Source organism: Myxine glutinosa, chromosome 2, assembly GCF_964187855.1.
Source record: "Myxine glutinosa chromosome 2, kmMyxGlut1.1, whole genome shotgun sequence".
In the NCBI taxonomy this organism is placed as follows: Eukaryota; Metazoa; Chordata; class Myxini; order Myxiniformes; family Myxinidae; genus Myxine; species Myxine glutinosa.
The window spans coordinates 258,075,374-258,094,455 of NC_136262.1; the positions used below are offsets into that span (position 1 = coordinate 258,075,374).

Here is a 19,082-nt window from a genome sequence, read left to right on the forward strand (position 1 = left end):
AGAAAGAGCAGCATGGTCTGGCAAATGATTCCTTGCCTCTGCCATGGTCCACACGATCGATGGCAGAGGGGTTGTCATTGCCCACTCGGACATTGACGGAGCTCAGAATTGTGATCCAAGCAGGTTGTTTCCTACCTGTTGCATCTTTCGAACAGCTGTGATGCTATATTTAATTAAACGCTTTCTCATTTACTTAGTTATCGCGCTTTTTCTCATTTACTTAGTTATCGCGCTTTTTCTCATTTACTTAGTTATCGCGCTTTTTCTCATTTACTTAGTTATCGCGCTTTTTCTCATTTACTTAGTTATCGCGCTTTTTCTCATTTACTTAGTTATCGCGCTTTTTCTCATTTACTTAGTTATCGCGCTTTTTCTCATTTACTTAGTTATCGCGCTTTTTCTCATTTACTTAGTTATCGCGCTTTTTCTCATTTACTTAGTTATCGCGCTTTTTCTCATTTACTTAGTTATCACGCTTTTTCTCATTTACTTAGTTATCGCGCTTTTTCTCATTTACTTAGTTATCACGCTTTTTCTCATTTACTTAGTTATCGCGCTTCTCTTTTCGTGCTGCTCTCTTGAATTTCCAATGTTGAAAATGTTGCAAAAAATTATGAAATTCGGCAAAATGAGTACCAGTTTACTGGTAACAGGGGCACTGCATCGGTGGCACAGCTGCGCTTCCAGAAAAACATCATGCAACCAGCAGCCACAGGCTGCATACAAAACAACAAAAGAATCAGTCTGACAGAAGTCAGTCTATGATTGAAGAACTACTTAAGTTCAATTAAATTATATATTTTGAACATTAGCACATGAATCGGAACACAAGCCTACAGTGTATCAGTACTTTGGCTCTGAATTTGGCAAATTGTACGGAGTCTCGTCATGAGCACACATGCGCATTTGCTGTAAAGAAATAGCTTCAGTCTATCTGTCAGTAAAACAAATTTGAAAATCATTCCAAACAGGAAAATTGCTGTTTTTAAGAACGTCATAAAGGGCACAAACAACAGGCATGAATAACTAATATAACATGTTAAATAAGGTGTTGTAAAAGACGCTGCAGGAACGGCGGTAAACTTCTGATTCAATGGTTTCGTTTTGGTTTTTTTCTACAGGTTTTAAAACCTTTTAAAAATTTATTATATTTGAACACTGCAGAACACAAATCACCTTGTTTGGACTTCCAAAAACCTATATAATTATGTATGTGTATATATATATATATATATATATATATATATGTACACAGGTTGAACCCCCTAACTTGACTGGGAAGTAAATCTAGATCGACATCTCTGCCTTTGTCTATTTGTGGTTCGTAGAGCTTTAATCTCAGTCTGCAAAGACTTGAGTACCACGCGGATGCCTCCTAGTTTGGAGGTGATGTGTTGGTATAATTTATATGCATGACGTCAGTGTCATGTCATAGGGTTAGTGTGCTTCCTTAGTCAAATATATATATATATATATATATATATATATATATATGTATATTAGATATATAGATATATACATGTGCACATATATACATTATACATACATATTCTTATTATTATTTTTTGTATCCAGAATCGAGGCTCGTGTAAGAGCCAACACATTGAACATGAAAACATGCATGGACGCATGAAACATACAATGAAGGGAGCGGGAGACAAGAGGGGGAGAGAGGGAAGCACACAAGCACAACAACAGAGGAGAACAGGGATGTCGGTAGATCTGTGGAAAGGGGAGGGTTGGGGGAGGAGGGAGGGGTACACGGTATAAAGCAAATGAACACTTCTAGGAATTTCACTACTAGGAATTTCAGGAAAGAAGTTGGCGATTGAAAGAAGCGGATTAGGGGTGTTTTAATGGGGGTAGAAGAGATCAAGGGTTTGGATGGGGGAAGATAAGAGATGGTGGTGAACAGCCATTTTAAAGACCTGGAGGGAGGAGTGGGATTGAAGAATGTGAGGGGGTTTGTTCCAGAGGTGGGAGAAAAGAGGAATGAAAGGGAGAAGGTGAATAGAGAGTCTTGATTTTGGCAGTTTAACCATAATAGGGTTACTGGCAGATCTTGTGTGTCCTGAAGGAATATTTGGGGGCAGAGCACAGACAGAGCTAGGGGAGCAAGGCCGGAGAGGAGTCGGTAGAAGACAGAAAGACCACCTACCTGCCTGCGGTGAGAGAGAGAAAGGCCCTCAGAATCAGCTTCATTGCGGGAGATACCAATTGATTCTGAATGCTTTGGTTTCAACAGCGTGAAGCTGTGCTAGGTGTGAGGCAGGAGCACCAGCCCAGAGGGGAGAGCATTAACATATACATATTATATACATACTTTTTTTTTTTTTACACACACAAACACAAGCCACACACATCAAGGATTTTCATCAAGGATTCTCTTGTACTTTGCACCGTCCATTGTCCCTTCTATCCTGGCAAGCTTGCTAGTCCCTGCTGATGAAAAGCAACCCCATAACATGATGGTGCTACCACGATGTTTGAGAGTAGGGATGGTGTTGACTGGGTGATGTGTAGTGTTCGGCTTTTGCCAGACGTAACACCTTGAATTTAGATCAAAAAGTTCAATTTTTGTCTCGTCTGACCAAAAAACATTTCTCCACATACCTGCAGTATCATTAAGATTATTTTTTGCAAACTCCATACCAGCTTTTTGATGCGTATTTTCCAGTAATGGCTTTTTTCTTGCCACCTGTCCATAGAGGCCAGCTTTGTGAAGGAACGGGATATTGTTGATTGATGAATACTGACCCCATTTCTGACATAAGGACTTGCAGATTGTTGTCATTGTTGGATTTACAGTGACATCCTGAACTAGTTTCCTGCTTGATCAGCTGCTGAGTTTGTATGGACGACCTGATCTGGGTAGAGTCTGGGTGGTTTGATACGTCTTCCACTTCTTAATGATGGATTTCTCTTTACTCAAAGGGATAATGAGTGACTTGGAAATGTTCTTAAAATCCTCTCCTGAACGGAGCTTCTCCACCACTTTATGTCTGACTTCTTTAGATCGCTCCTTGGTCTTCATGTTTGCCTTGTTGGTTGACTGAGTGAGTTGCAGCTGAAAACTCTTTAGATAAGTGGGAGAGCTTTATTTTTTAAGTTAATGTACTGATTACATATAGGTGAACTATTTTACACTTATTTTTTTAAATTTCAAACAAATAATTGGCTCCTGAAGTGATTTAGGGTAAATTGGGCAAAGGTAAATTTGGGTAAATTACCCTAATTTTGGGTAAATCAGGGTAAATTTAGGGTAAATTAAATTTTTCGGGTAAGTTAGGGTTTGAATACTTGTGTAACTGAGAATCATCTATTTTTCTCTTTCATTCAAACATATTCACATTTTATCTGTATTTTTTAGTTTTATCACTTTGGAGTAGTTTGTGAAGATTTTATATATTGAGTTTGATTTGAAAGTATCATGAATAAGCTCAGGTAGCAAAATGTGAAAACTTTGGAGGGGGTTGAATACTTTTGCAGGCCACTGTACCAATGGAGGGGGTCGGTGTGGCGGTATCTTGCTCTCGTTTCTCTCATAAGTCTCCTTAGTTAAATTCCATGATTGGGTTTTTCCAATTCCATGGTTGGACTGAGTGTATGACTGTTGGGTGTGTGGGCTGAGATCTGGGATGTTGTTTCTGTAGAGTTTCTCTCTTTCCGTTCGGGATTTCGTTCCGCGTCCTTGTTTGTTTATAAATCTTTTATCTATTAAAGAGATGTTTGCTTGATTTAATGCTTGGAGCTATCCTCTAGTGTGGTCGGCAATTGCCTAGATTGTGGTTATTAGGTGGATACCTTCAACCTGACAGTGCACGATATACTCCCTCACAGGATGGCACGTTATTTCACTTTCGGGGTGGATTACACTCCGGCACTGCTGATGACCAGGAAACCAGAAATGCATCGCAAGCAACTGTGAGATGCAACCACTGGCTTTACCTGTAATGGAACCGCAAACTTAACTCGTACAACACATATTCTCACTAACACACATAGTTTGGTTATATTAAAAGGCCCGTTGCATCTCACAGTTGCATTGGATGCATCACGGCCCATCTGCTACGAAGGCCTTAAAACACATTTATTTGGTGTCGATTGGTGTTGCTATTGTGTCACTACTGTTACATATTTATGTGAATGTATGTGAATTACCATTCAGGTCTTTGCTTATCCATGTGTAATAGATTAAGGGTTGTTGTGGTTGGAGGGTCAGGAGCCCTTCTGAAAAGTGTCCGGAAACGGAAGTGACCGGAAACGGAAGAGGAAAAGACACGAGGAAGAAAGCGACGAGTGGTATTCTTCCTCGCCCCGCTCCGACGAAAGGTGGGATCGACCTTGCGCTGCGTGGAAAAGCGGCGTTCCGAAGCCCGTCTGGCGAGAGGAGTTACCGGGACGTGTACCTACCCGGTGGAGACGTCAAGTTGACGTGGGGCCGTGCATCGACCCCGCGTCTGGCACCGTTCGTGACACCGTCTAAACAGACGCGTACGGGTCGCACTTTGGGGCCTAACACGCCTTGCAAGCGGCGTGGGGCTTTTGGCTTGCTTTACCGTACCCGCTTCGCGTGGCCACGAGGGGCTGCAGCCACGGTGCCTGGTACGATACCTGCCCGGTGGAAACACGTCCACCCGGGGTTCGTTCAACCGCCCGAGTGCGGCGACGCCGACCAGCATCTCGGTCAGGAGGGGCCCAGAGACATTGTGAGGGGCAGAGACCAAAAGGGGGTCGTGAGTACAGAAGTGGACACATATATCAGATGGCCATCTTAATCATATAGGGAATTGATTGTGGATTGGGAATTGTTGATGGTTGTTTGTTGTTGATTGCTCGGGGAAAATCTCCGTGGTTGTATCATTGAAATTGTATGGTATCATTACCATTGAAATATATCCTGGAACATCAGTTTTCTCTTGGGTGGAATTCATATGGATTGCGTGGCGAAAGCGCATATATAATACAACTTGCTGGCAAAGGTCCTCTCACGGTCCGGGGGTCACCGAGACCAGGTAGTCACCGAGGGGACCACGTAACAGAATTGGGGGCTCGTCCGGGATCTAAAAGTGTATTTGTATAAAATAATAAAATAATATTTTTATTAATTAAAAGTTATTAATTAAGTATTAATTGGAAAATTTTTGGGGAAGTTGGGGTAAAGTCTTGGGTGAAGGTTAACAGGTGTTAACGATAGTCACCATGGCGTTTGTGGCACAGAACTTTGCGGTAACACCGAGTGAGGCACAGTTCCGAGCGTTACTAAAGTCGGACCTCTTGAAATTGGCCAAACATTTTAACTTGGAGGTCCGAACTAATTTGAGGAAGGCAGAGTTGCAGGCCACGGTGATACAATCTATGGTGGGATTAGGAACATGGGACGAGTTAGCCTGGGAGTGGCTACCCGAAGAACCAGAAGACGTTGAGCTCCGGAAACTGGAGTTGCAATTACGGAGCCAGGAACGGATTAAAGAAGAAGAAAGGAAAGCAGAAAAGGAAAGAGCAGAAGAAGAAAGGAAAGCAGAAGAGAGGAGAGAAGAGAAACAAGCAGAGGAAAGGAGAGTGGAACGAGAACTCCAGGAAAGGTTAGCAGAAGAAGAAAGGAAAGCAGAAAAGGAAAGAGCAGAAGAAGAAAGGAAAGCAGAAGCGAGGAGAGAAGAGAAACAAGCAGAGGAAAGGAGAGTGGAAAGAGAACTCCAGGAAAGGTTAGAAGGGAGAAAAGCAGAGGAGAGGAGAGCTGCAAGGGACCTCGAAGCAGAGGAGAGAAAAGCGGAAAGGGAATTAAAGGAACGTGACATGGAGCTTCAGCAAGAAATCAAATTCAAGGAGCTGGAGTTAATGAGAGAATGGGGAGAGGCACCACCCTTGCTGACGGGGTCGACACCTAACCAGAAAACCTGGGATGTGGGCAGACATGTGAGGCTGGTTCCACCGTTCAGTGAAAAGGAAGTCGCGAAATTTTTTCCACACTTTGAGAAAGTGGCTCGACAATTAAACTGGCCGGAGGAGGCCTGGACCATACTCGTGCAAAGTGTGCTGGTGGGGAAAGCTCAGGAAATTTATTCGGCGCTACCAATGGACCAATGTGCAGATTATGAGGTACTGAAGAAGCACATCCTCAAAGCCTATGAGTTGGTTCCGGAAGCTTGCAGGCAAAAATTCAGGAATGCCAGGAAGAGGGAGAGTGAGACCCATGTTGAGTTTGCCAGAGTGGAAGAAAACATGTTTGATCGGTGGTGTGAGTCAAAAGGAGTCGGGAAAGACTTCGAAACATTGCGGGACTTGATCCTGGTGGAGGAATTCCAGCAGTGTGTCCACGAGGACATCAAAGTGTACCTGCAGGAAAAGAAAGTACCAAAGTTGTGGGACGCAGCCACCATGGCGGATGATTATGCCTTAACCCACCGAATAGGGGTCCACAAACCTAACTCCTCGCCTAGACTTCAGCAGGGGAGTTATGGAACACCCGGTGCGGAGAACGACCTTACATGGCGGCGGCCTCGAGATGATTATGGGGACAACTATGATACCCCACCTGTTCGAAATCAGAGGGATGCGGGCCCAAGACAAACTTATAGTTCGGGGGGCCCGAGGCAGACCACGAGTTTTTCCTCCGGGCCTACTTGCGCTTTTTGCAAGAAACCTGGACACTTGATGTCCAGTTGTTACCGCATGAACAAGGAAGACCCAGAGCGGAGTCCGACTATTACGACTCCAAATGCAATGGCCATTGTGAGAAATCGCCATCAAAAGGGTTACCAACCATTTATTTCAGAGGGGTTTGTGTCACGGGATGGAGCCTCGACTAACCGGAGACCGGTTAGGATATTGAGGGACACAGGGGCACATCAATCTTTAATGCTTGAAGGCATTTTGCCATGGTCCGAGGAGACGGCAACGGGGAATAGTGTTCGTTTACAGGGGATCGGGGGCGGTGTTAGTGCTCCACTTCATGTCATCCATTTGGAGTCCGATTTGGTGTCAGGACCGGTCACCGTCGGTTTACAAGCCACGCTTCCTGTAGAGGGTGTCTCTGTGGTTATCGGGAATGATTTGGCCGGGGGTCAAGTTTATGGTAACCTGAGGGTTGGTAAAGAGCCCAGCAGGGAAAATAACACCACACCAGCTCGGGATGGCGACAAAAGTGCCAAGTTATTTGTAAGGGGACTGAACTTCAAAACAGAGGAAGAAGTTCTGACCTCTGTCTTCAACAGATATGGGCCGCTGGTGGAAGTGCGGTTGGTAAGAGACTGGGAAACGCAACAGTCAAGAGGGTTCGGCTTTGTCACGTTTGCCAGCACAAAAGACGCCAGAGAGGCAGAGAAGAATTGGAATGGCAAGGATTTGGAGGGTCGGACCATAACAGTAGGGAAGGCATTTCGTAGGCGTCGAGAGGTCTACAGGAGAGGACAACTGGGCGGTGGTTTTGGTGGTGGCCGCAATCAATATTATTATGGAGGCTCCCTGAGTTACGGCCGCTCCCGAAGGAAGGATTGGCAAAGTAGTGGCCGAGAAGGAGACCGCTATTCATGGGACTACAGGGACAAGTGGTCCCACCCTAATTATTAGGGAAGTTCTGAGAAGTTGAAGCACTGAATGCGGCGGAGCCGCCGAGCCAAGATTCCTACACGAATTAACCGTGAACGCCGTTCCTAAAGGCGTCCATGTAGTGAACTTTCATGCACGGACTAACCGTGAACTCCACGTTCCTCAAGGCGCCCATGTAGAGAACTTTCCTGCACGGACTAACCGTGAACTCCGCGTTCCTAAAGGCATCCATGTAGTGAATACTCGGCTTGGCCTCCCGGAAAAAGTGCTATCGAGTTGCTTAACTTTGGATCTTTGATCAACCCCTTAACCTTCATTCACAAGAAACTGACGGTCAAAGTCAGAGGGTCATGAGATGGAGTTTGATTTGGCAGGGACAATGTCGTTGCTGGTGCGTAGTCCAGAGGGAGTAATCTGGAGGGGGGTGTGGTGAAATGTTGGTTGCTTTATTTTTAAGTGATAACTGTGCCCGGGGGGAACTGATAATGTGGGGGGGGGTTGAGTTATCTGGTTTGTTTCTCCAAATTGGCCGGCAAAGAAAGTTTTCGCTGGGTTCAAACTTTCTTTCTTGAAGGGGGGGAGTGTTACATATTTATGTGAATGTATGTGAATTACCATTCAGGTCTTTGCTTATCCATGTGTAATAGATTAAGGGTTGTTGTGGTTGGAGGGTCAGGAGCCCTTCTGAAAAGTGTCCGGAAACGGAAGTGACCGGAAACGGAAGAGGAAAAGACACGAGGAAGAAAGCGACGAGTGGTATTCTTCCTCGCCCCGCTCCGACGAAAGGTGGGATCGATCTTGCGCTGCGTGGAAAAGCGGCGTTCCGAAGCCCGTCTGGCGAGAGGAGTTACCGGGACGTGTACCTACCCGGTGGAGACGTCAAGTTGACGTGGGGCCGTGCATCGACCCCGCGTCTGGCACCGTTCGCGGCACCGTCTAAACAGACGCGTACGGGTCGCACTTTGGGGCCTAACACGCCTTGCAAGCGGCGTGGGGCTTTTGGCTTGCTTTACCGTACCCGCTTCGCGTGGCCACGAGGGGCTGCAGCCACGGTGCCTGGTACGATACCTGCCCGGTGGAAACACGTGCACCCGGGGTTCGTTCAACCGCCCGAGTGCGGCGACGCCGACCAGCATCTCGGTCAGGAGGGGCCCAGAGACATTGTGAGGGGCAGAGACCAAAAGGGGGTCGTGAGTACAGAAGTGGACACACATATATAAGATGGCCATCTTAATCATATAGGGAATTGATTGTGGATTGGGAATTGTTGATGGTTGTTTGTTGTTGATTGCTCGGGGAAAATCTCCGTGGTTGTATCATTGAAATTGTATGGTATCATTACCATTGAAATATATCCTGGAACATCAGTTTTCTCTTGGGTGGAATTCATATGGATTGCGTGGCGAAAGCGCATATATAATACAACTTGCTGGCGAAGGTCCTCTCACGGTCCGGGGGTCACCGAGACCAGGTAGTCACCGAGGGGACCACGTAACACTACTGATATGCATTCCTTATCTACGTTAGTTAGCCTGTATCCATATCGCCTGGCAATGCAAGTGCTTTTTTTTTTTTTGGATCCTTGTTGGGAGCAACATGTTGCACCAGATATGTTCAGGTCACTTACTCGTGACAAGCAAGCAGCAGCCAAATGCTTTTCCACTTAAACATTGACATCCGTACGGTCACTGAGGTTTCACGTCGCACCGTTTAATGCAACGGCAAGATTATTCAGGACTCGATCTTAGTCATTGGAAAAAAACACGACTTGCCAAAGAAAACTGCCTCTCCCAGGCACAGCGAGCTCCAAATTGCCTTTGCAGCTTGCAGGTTGTCATTGCCAGCTCTCCACGACGATGCTACCGAAGTTCATAACAAATGGGAACAGAAAGAAAAAGCGAATTAAAAGACTCAAAGCTCACTTAATCGAAAATAAATTGCTGTTAAATGTTAAAGAAAGTTCAGAGTTTTGGCACAAATTTCAAAACTAACGGCAAGATTTTGTTGGAGGCAATTTTGAGATTGTGCCTTTTCCTGTATATTCAGAAGTTTTCTCTTACGGTTAAATACCGATGTTTTTGAGCCGTTTACAGGTCAAGATGATAAAATATGTCATGGTGTTTGTGATGTGGCAAAGCCCACGGAATCTTGATGACCTGACTTGAATTCTGGCAAGGCCTTGGTATGAAACCCAGCTGTATTATGAGGAACTTATAACATTCAGAACTCAATTCATTTTTTGGGTTTTGTTTTGTGGAGCATTTTTTTCCCCAGAAAAGCTAAAATGTATTAGCATTCAAAAACCAATTTTCTTATTAACTACAATCCATTTGCATCGTGACTTGTTTTTCCCGGAAATTGTGAAAGTCAAACATTCCTTATATGTTCAATTTTTCTTATTATTATTTTTTGTATACAACATCGAGGCTCGTGTAAGAGCTAATCACAAATCACAAAATCACAAAATCAAATCACATCACAATCACATCACAATCATCATCATCACAATCAATCACAATCAAATCACAAATCAATCACAAAAAACAACAACAAACGGACACACAAAACATACAAAAAAGGGAGCGGGAGACAAGATGGGGAGAGAGGGGGAAGCACACAAGTACAACAGCAGAGAACAGGGACATCGGGAGATCTGTGGGAGGGGGAGGGCTTGGGGGGAGGAGGCATGGGAAGGTGGGGGGGGGGGGCTAGGGGGGAGAAATATAAAACACAAGGACACTGCTAGAACTTCCAGGAAAGAAGTCGGAATTTCAAAAAAGTGGATCTGGGGTGAATTAACGGGGATTACGGTTTAAGGATTAAAGAATTGAGGATGGTTTAAGGATTAAGGATTAAGGATTAAAATATCAAGGTTTTGGATGGGGGAAGATAAGAGATGGTGGTGAACAGCTGTTTTAAAGACCTGGAGTGAGGAGTGGGATTGAAGAGAGTGAGGGAGTTTGTTCCAGAGGCGGGAGAAAAGAGGAATGAAGGAGTGAAGGTGAGCAGAGAGTCTTGATTTTGGCAGTTTAACCATTAGAGGGTTGCAGGCAGATCTTGTGCGACCTGGAGGAATATTTGGGGGACAGAGCCCAGAGAGAGCTGGGGGGGGGGGGGGGGGGCAAGGCCGGAGAGGAGTCGGTAGAAGACAGAAAGACCAACAACCTGCCTGCGGTGAATGAGTGAAAGGCCCTCGGAGTTAGCTTCATTGCGGGGGATTCCAATGATTCTGAAGTTCCTATAATAAGAAATTCTGAAATAATTCTGAAATTCCAAGAAATTGCTCAGAATGATTCCAATAATAAGCACCAAGAGGCCTAATTTTCACAGAGCCTGCGGATATAACCCACTATGCAGATATCAGAGCACTTTATAAAAACAATCATAAGATTAAATCCATTTAAATCCATTTAATCCCAAAATCAAGACTCTCTACTCACCTTCACTCCTTCATTCGTCTTTTCTCCCGCCTCTGGAACAAACTCCCTCACTCTCTTCAATCCCACTCCACCCTCCAGGTCTTTAAAACAGCTGTTCACCACCATCTCTTATCCTCCCCCATCCAAAACCTTGATCTTTTCTACCCCCGCTAATTTCGGTCCCCTTGTGTTTTGTACCTCTCCCCCCCCCCCCCCTTCCCACGCCTCCTCCCCCCAAGCCCTCTCCCTCCCACACTTCTCCCTGCTCTCAAATGTTGTGTTTGTGTGCTTCCCCTTCCCTCCCCATCTTGTCTTCCGCTCCCTCTTTTTATATATTTTGTTTGTCTGGTTGATTTGTTTGTGAAATAAATGTTAGCTCTTTCACGAGCCTCGATTCAGTATACAACAACAACAAAAAAAAAAACTGGAATTTCTTAGTTTAAAAAATTTATTGTCACATTTTGTTCAATAATGTCTTTGCCTATCATCTTATGTATACCCATTTGAAGAACTCAGAATGAAAACTTGTGAAATTGGTAAAAGTTCTGCAATTGAATGAATTGCACAGATGTTGAATTTTGCTAAAACATTTTGGTGATTTTATTTTGGTTCAGGAAAGATCTGGCTTGACAACGTGTACTGCGCCGGGTCGGAGAAGAGCATCCACAACTGCCATTCTCGGGGCTGGGGCGTCGCCGATTGTAGCCACAACGAGGATGTCGGTGTCATTTGCAATGAGGTTCGCAGCAAAACTGCATCAAAGTCAAACATCATTGAGGTAAGGATTGGTTTCTTCAAGGTCAGGGTCCAGTATAATATTGAAGAATGATCTCAGGCTCCTGAGATCACTCCTGAGATCATTGATGCCACATTTCCACCTGAAAGAAACACCCTGTTTACCACAACTAAGTGGGTCAAGTGGGAAATGCCTAAAAAAATCTCCAACACTGTCTTCCTTTGAAAAAAAAGACTACGCAATCCAAAATGCTGGACACATCTATTCATCCATTGTGTGTGCAGTCTGTGGCTACTGGTTTGCATTATTGCTGGGAGTGTGGCTGTGTCACTGATGCAGTGCCCCCTATAGGTTAGGGCAGGAATTTGTAATTTGTTCATGGTGTCGGGGATAGCTCACCGACTCTTTGCGAAGGACACCGTGGGATCTGTAACGTCCACCAACTAATTCCGGCAAATGGGACACCCGTTTAACGTCCAACTTTTCCTTGGTGTTGGCTTAGCGGTTAGGGTGCCGGCTTGGGATCCTAGGATACTGGGTTCGAATCCCGGTCGATCGCTGAATTAACGTCAGGGTCATCCTTCCGAGGTCGGCATATTGAGTACCGGCTTGCTGGGATGAATGATCACGGTGTGTACCCCGATTTAGAATAGGCACACCGTATCCCTGCGCATCGTAAGAGGCGACCAAGGGTTGGCGTCAGGAAGGGCATCCGGCCATAAAAACATTGCCTCAAACAGGGAACCATGATTGTCATGGGGCCCGCAAGGCTAACCCCCGCTCTAGCGGGGAAAATGGCCTTAATACGATCATTCATTCATTTTTTTTGAGGGACGGCATCCCCATTGATGAATCTCCCGACATGTGAAACACCGGGATGACAGTTTAGAACTGGCCCGAGATTCAAACCCAGAGTGAACACCTTAGAAGAGAGTGTGCGTACCTTCTGGGCATCCTCTCTTGGGCAAACCGTACATCCAGGTTGGCCTCCATAACCAGTCACCGACTAGGCATACTCCGTCGTGTGCCGACTCAGCAAAGACCTTCCTTAGCACACCTGAATTCTTCTCCATCGGCCTTAATCTGCACCTTCATGAAGTACTGCCCTCCTCTCTGGACTGGTACGCCTGCCTCAACCTTGCTCAGGTAAGACACAATGGACAACAAGACCTTCAACATCATTGGCATCTCCCATGATTAAGCTTAGTCTATGGGCCTTTCATTTTCACCTCGCAAAGAGGTTGGTGGTCTCTCTGTCTTCTGCTGCCCCCTTTCTGGTATTGCATCCTGTGTTCTTTCTGTGCTGTCTCCCTCCCCCTCCCCCTCCCCAGTTTTCTGCAGGGCGCACACGGTCCACCAACACCAACCTTCTGGTGAAATGTCCGAGATCCCGAATACTGCTCACCTCCACTCATTAGTTCCTCTCTTCTCTCACCTGAAGAAAACTTCCTCAGTTTATCACTCCAGCTCTTTAAGACATCCGTTTGCCACCATCCCAGATCATCCCCCATCCAAAACCATGATCTTTTATACCCCTGCTAACCCCCACTCCCCCCACCAAGCACACCTCTTTCCAAATTTTCACTTTCTTTCCTGAGAGTTTGCTTCTGTATCAATTCTGTCCACCCTGTGCATCCTTCCCTGCCCCTCATTCTTTGTCACATTCATTATTTCCTCCGCCACCAAAAGTGGATGGAGGTTATGTTTTCACCCCCGTCTGTCTGTCCGTTTGTCCGTTTGTTTGTTTGTTTTTGAACAAAATATCTCAAAACGTTGTGGACGGATTCGGACAAAATTTGGCAAAGAGGTAGCGCATGTGACAAGGACGAAATGATTCGATTTTGGTGAAGATCTGGATTCGGATCCGGCTACTAGAATTTTAAAGCGATTCTTCACCATTGGGAGATCGGGCCAAAAACGATACATAGCAGGATATCTCAAAAGGTTATGGATGGATTTGGACGAAACTTTGTGGACAGGTTGGGTTTGTGACGAGGAAGAATCGATTCAATTTTGGTGAAGATCTGAATATGGATTCGGATATGATAATTATTTAATTTTAAAGCGATTCTTCACCATTGGGAGATAGGGCCAAAAACGATACATAGTAGGATATCTCAAAAAGTTATGGATGGATTTGGACGAAACTTGTTGGACAGGTTGTGTGTGTGACAAGGAGGAAACGATTCTATTTTGGTGAAGATCCGGATCCGGCTAGTAGAATATTTAAAGTGATTCTTCACCAATGAGAGCTCGGGCCAAAAACGACATGTAGCAGGATATCTCAAAAAGTTGTGGACAGATGATTTTGATTAAATGTGATTCTGTATTGTGATATTCTGGTCTACTCTGGGATACAAAACACAAACTGTTCACAAGGTGGAGGTATGCTCTCTACTGAGTGCCGTTCTAGTTTGTCCAAGTTTCCCTTTATTTTGTCCCTCAATCCAGCTGTTGTTGTTTCCCCCCTCTCCGTTTGCTGTTCCTTTTGTTCTGTTATGTCCTCATCCATTCTGTGTTCTAGCTCTTCAATGAGCCTTGACTTTGAATACAAAAGAGAGAAAGGGAAAAGCTGGGAATTAAATAGAAATGAAAGTAGATTTAAAAAGGAAAAATAGGGTGCAGGAAAGGGGGAAGAAGCACCAATAGCTTGGAAAGGAAGAGGTGGGCTTGGAGTATGGCTAATGTGTGTAGAAAATATGAGTATGTATAGGGGATGACCTGAGGTGGTGGTGAACAGCCATTATTCAGTCTTGGAGGGAAGAATGCGATTGAACAGACTAAGGAAGTTTTCTACAGGTGAGAGAAGAGAGGAACAAATTAGTGGAGGTGAGCAGTGAGCCTGGATTTTGGGAATTTCACCAGAAATGTGTTGCTGGCAGACCGTGTGTGCCTAGTAGAAACCTGGTAGAGGGTGGGGGAGGGGGTAAGGGGGGCAGAGGGAGAGGAAAGGGCAGTGGGTGCAAGACCCACAAGTCAGGAGACGACGATGGTTCACGAGCGAGCGGTATTCAATGACAAAGGACGGACTATAACCGAAACAGGCCCGGACAGGCCAGGCCCGGAAATGTCAAAACGAAGGTTACTGACCTTGAAATGAGATAGAAAATAATGTATAATCAGTTATGAGGTTAGTTAGCTACACAATACCGAAAATTCGGTTCGATTCCGACAACTTTGAAACTTTGACCTTTGTGACCTTCAAAGGTCAAAGGTCGAAGATTCTGAAATTTGTTGGAAAACTTGTATTTCATGATGTATGTGATAATATAAGATCATGTACGACATTTCACCCTATCAGGAAGCGAACCATGTAATAAAACCATCAAAAATCGACTTTTATAAATTTCGTGACCTTGTGACCTTGACCTTGGGGCGAAAATGAAAAATCGAGCTCCGCGGGGCTAGACACGTGACATTGGCCTAACCGAATATCGAAACCCCTGTCAGATTCCACCAAACCCCTCGGAGAAGATGTAGCTTGAACTCGATTATCCCCTAAAAAGACATCTTTTTCGGGTGTGGCTCCGCCCACAATGGGCGAAATACGCCCACTCTAGGCAGGACACAACTAGATGATGATATCAACCTCCCACCCAAGTTTCATCAAGATCGGATGCTATCATCGGGTAGTTATGCTGCGGACAGACAGACACACAGACAGACAGACGCACACCCATGACGAATATAGTGGTCACTCTGTTTGATAACCCGTGAACCAAAAATGGGGCAGTAGAAAAAAGAGAGACCACCAAGCAGTCTGCGATGCTCGAGTAACAGGCCCGGAAACTCAGCTTCATCGTGGAAGATTCCAATGATCCTGAAGACCTTGGTTTCCACTGCGTCTTACCTCTGAACAAGGTGTGAGGGAGGGACACCAGCCCAGAGGGGAGAGCAGCACTCCACTGAGCTGCAGATGTAAGCCTACCAAAAGTCCAGATTGGGCAAGGAACGACGTTACATGATGGAGGATCTCTCTCTAGCTGACGGCTTGCTTTGGAGGCCAACTTGGATGTATGATTTGCCCAAGAGAGATCATGGCTGATGGTGAGGCCCAAACATTTCAGTGACCGAACTTCTTCAAGAGGTTTGTTAATAAATTGGATGGGAGGGTTTGCCAGATGGTCCTTTCGGAGAGAAAAAGTGAGTGTGTGGGATTTTTCAGGGTTGAAAGACATATTCCAAGTGTTGGTCCATTTCCTGATTCGATGAAGGCCCGCACAGACGGAAGAGGCTGTTGTCTGTCTATCTAAAGGATGAGGGATGTTATTGCAGATAAATGGAGTCATCGGAAAAGAGATAAAGAGGATTTTCTCGAGAATTTGAATGATTTGATTTGTTACTAAAATATTAGGCATAGTTTGGATCTAAAGCGTGTGATCGAAAATATGTTTTTTGAGACTCCATGCTTTAATAATCCAATGCAGATTGAATAATTAAGATTTATAATCCTGGAATTGTTTTTCTTGATCCTGATTTTGATGAGACACTGTATTTGTATCATGAAAGTATTCATCAATCGAATGATGTATCATGCAGCATTTGCACGTATGACTTTACTTCCCGTTCTTGATTTATTATACTAGGTTTATCCAGATGCTTTGAAACTTTCCTTCAATCTACGTACCCTCATTTTAGGCCGTTGAATCCCATCTGGAGTGTGTTATGGTTTTGTTTGGCACCGAGCCAGGCACATCTCACAGCCATGGCGTGTTTACCATGAAATGGTGTTCATCAGAATAGGAAAGTCGAATAACAGAAATTCGGAATTAACAAAAAGGAAGGATTTCAAAGGATAGGAGAGCTTGTTGAATTCCAAAAGGGAGAACATTGTGAAATTGTGAAATTCAGATTTTCAAAACGTACGTTACAGTTAGCCACACATTGGCTGCAGAGTAACTCCATTATTCTGATACAGTGGTAGTGGAAGGATTTTCCATACGTTGCGGTGTATTTGTCACTGTGAGTAGAACATTTTCCAAATCATTCAACTTTTCACTCCAAGTGTTGAATTGCAGTTATGTTTGTGTATATATACATGTTGCTCAAAGTTTGAAATCTCCTGTTATGTCTGATGTTCACTGCAAAACTTTGTGAAGACAGTATCGGCCTTTATGATACAGTATGTACAGTCCACACATATATATATATGTACAGTGCCTATAAAAAGTGTACCCCTGTAGCGGTTACCGCTGGATGCACACAATCGCCTTGCACCGGCCAGCACACGGCCAGACGCGCCTCTCCCGGGCATGCCCGGACTCACTGTTCCCGGGCACGCCCGGTCTCGTCTTTCCCGGGCATGCCCGCTCTCGCCTTTCCAGGGCTCGCCCAGAGCGTCCGGGCATGCCCGCTATCGCCTTTCCAGGGCTCGCCCAGAGCGTCCGGGCATGCCCGCTATCGCCTTTCCAGTGCTCGTCCAGAGAGCCCGGGCACGCCCAGCCTCGACTTGCCAGGCCGCAGCCAAACACGCCCGGGCAGGTCCAGACTCGCCTTTCCAAGGCTCGCCCTTGACACCCGGGCATGCCCGGTATAGCTTTTGCCGGGCAAACTTCCCGACATAAATGTGTATACTACGTATATATTGCTGCCCGATAAACGGGCTTGTCAGAATACCTGAGCTGTTTTGTTTCAATAAAGCAACTCGGACGAATTCCGTCTTTGGTCGCGTCAATTCTTTCGACTCGCGTTGGAGCACAGTTCCTTCATTGGTGACCTACCGACATGGACACGGCAGTGACGCTTAAACTGCCTACCTTCTGGGAGGCTCACGCGGCTGTTTGGTTCGCCCAGGCGGACTCCCAGTTCGCCCTGCGAGGCATCACCGTGGACGACACCCGCTTCCACCATGTTGTGGCGGCGCTCGGTTCCGCCACCGCGGCCCGCGCCTTGAGCCTCCTCGAGCACCCGCCGGCTGCTGACAAATACGACGCGCTGAAGACACTCCTCCTCGACGCTTTCGCCCTCTCACCGGCAGCACGCGCACGGCGCCTGCTCGCTCTGCCCGAGCTCGGCGACACGCGCCCGTCCGAGCGCATGGACTATATGCTCTCGTTGCTCGGTGAGCACTCTCCGGATTTTCTGTTCCGCGAGCTGTTCCTTCGCCAGCTGCCTCACCCGGTACGCCTCGCCCTGGCTGGCACGTTGATCACGGATTCCCGCGCCCTTGCCAGGGAAGCCGATAAGATCTCCTCGGCGGGCCAGCACATCGGCGCGGTTACCTGGAGCCCGCCGCCGTCCGAGGCGACCCCCACGACGCCCGAGCGCCCTGTGCGGTTGGAGGCCGAACTGCCGGTGCAACTGGCGGCCGCCACGCCGCACCGCCTGCTTCCGACACGACGGCCGGGGCCTCCACCTGACCGGGCGTGGTGTTATTACCACGCCAGGTTCGGACACAAGGCTTGGACGTGCCGGCCCCCGTGCACTTTCGGCAGGTCGGGAAACGGCCGGGCCGGCGTTCATTCCCAGCCATGAGCGCCGGCCACTCGGGCAAAATCAAATAATACAACTATTATTTATTTATTAATTTTTGGAGTGGCTGTTTTGTGGCATGATTGAAGAGTTTTTGTTTCCCCCCAACTGGTTGTTGTGGGTTCGATTTCCATGGCTGCCCACTCTCGCCAAAACAACTCTTTGCAAGAGTCATAAGTATATGCTAAAATGCCCTCAACATAAGTTGCGGGAAGCCTTCATGGATTGAAATACGTATGCTGATTTGAGGTACTATTCGGGACAAAGCGTCTGGGTGGCGTTTCCTGTGTGACACCGGCGCCCAACTGAGCGTCATACCCGCCTCCGAGCAGGACAGGCGGGACGCCGTTTGCGGCCTCTCTTTGGTCGCTGCTAATGGCTCGGCCATACGCACTTTCGGCCCACGCGTCGTCACCCTCTGCTTCGGCAGCCAGCGTTTTCAATGGACTTTTGTTACCGCCAGCGTCCCCGTGGCTTTGCTGGGCGCCGACTTCCTCTGCGCGCACGGGCTGCTGGTCGACGTCAAACGACGCCGCCTTGTCCACGCCGAGACCTTCAGCTCCCTGGCGTGCACAATGAGCAGCTCCGCGCCGACCGAACTGGCGTGCGCCCTCCCGGCAGCGAACGAGTTCGCTCGCCTGCTCGCGGAATTCCCGGCCCTCACGCGGCCGACGTTTTCGGCTGTCGCGGTGCGGCACGGGATCGAGCACCACATACCCACTACGGGCCCGCCGGTCTACGCCAGGGCCCGCCGCCTCGACCCGGCCAAGCTCGCCGTGGCGAAGGCCGAGTTCAACGCGTTGGAGCACCTCGGCATCGTGCGGCGCTCCGATAGCGCGTGGGCCTCACCACTGCACATCGTGCCAAAGCCGGGGGGTGGATGGCGCCCGTGTGGCGACTACCGCCGT

At 46.9% G+C, this 19,082-nt stretch overlaps 1 protein-coding gene across 4 annotated transcripts in view; it reads left to right on the top strand.

Moving 5' to 3' along the window:
- LOXL3 (lysyl oxidase like 3) overlaps positions 1-19,082 on the top strand; it is a 398,335-nt gene that overhangs the window by 71,710 nt on the left and 307,543 nt on the right. For all 4 annotated transcript variants that reach the window (XM_078772481.1, XM_078772482.1, XM_078772483.1 and 1 more), the window contains one exon: positions 11,582-11,745. In XM_078772481.1, coding sequence (XP_078628607.1) covers positions 11,582-11,745 — 164 coding nt within the window. The remainder of the gene's footprint in view (positions 1-11,581; positions 11,746-19,082) is intronic.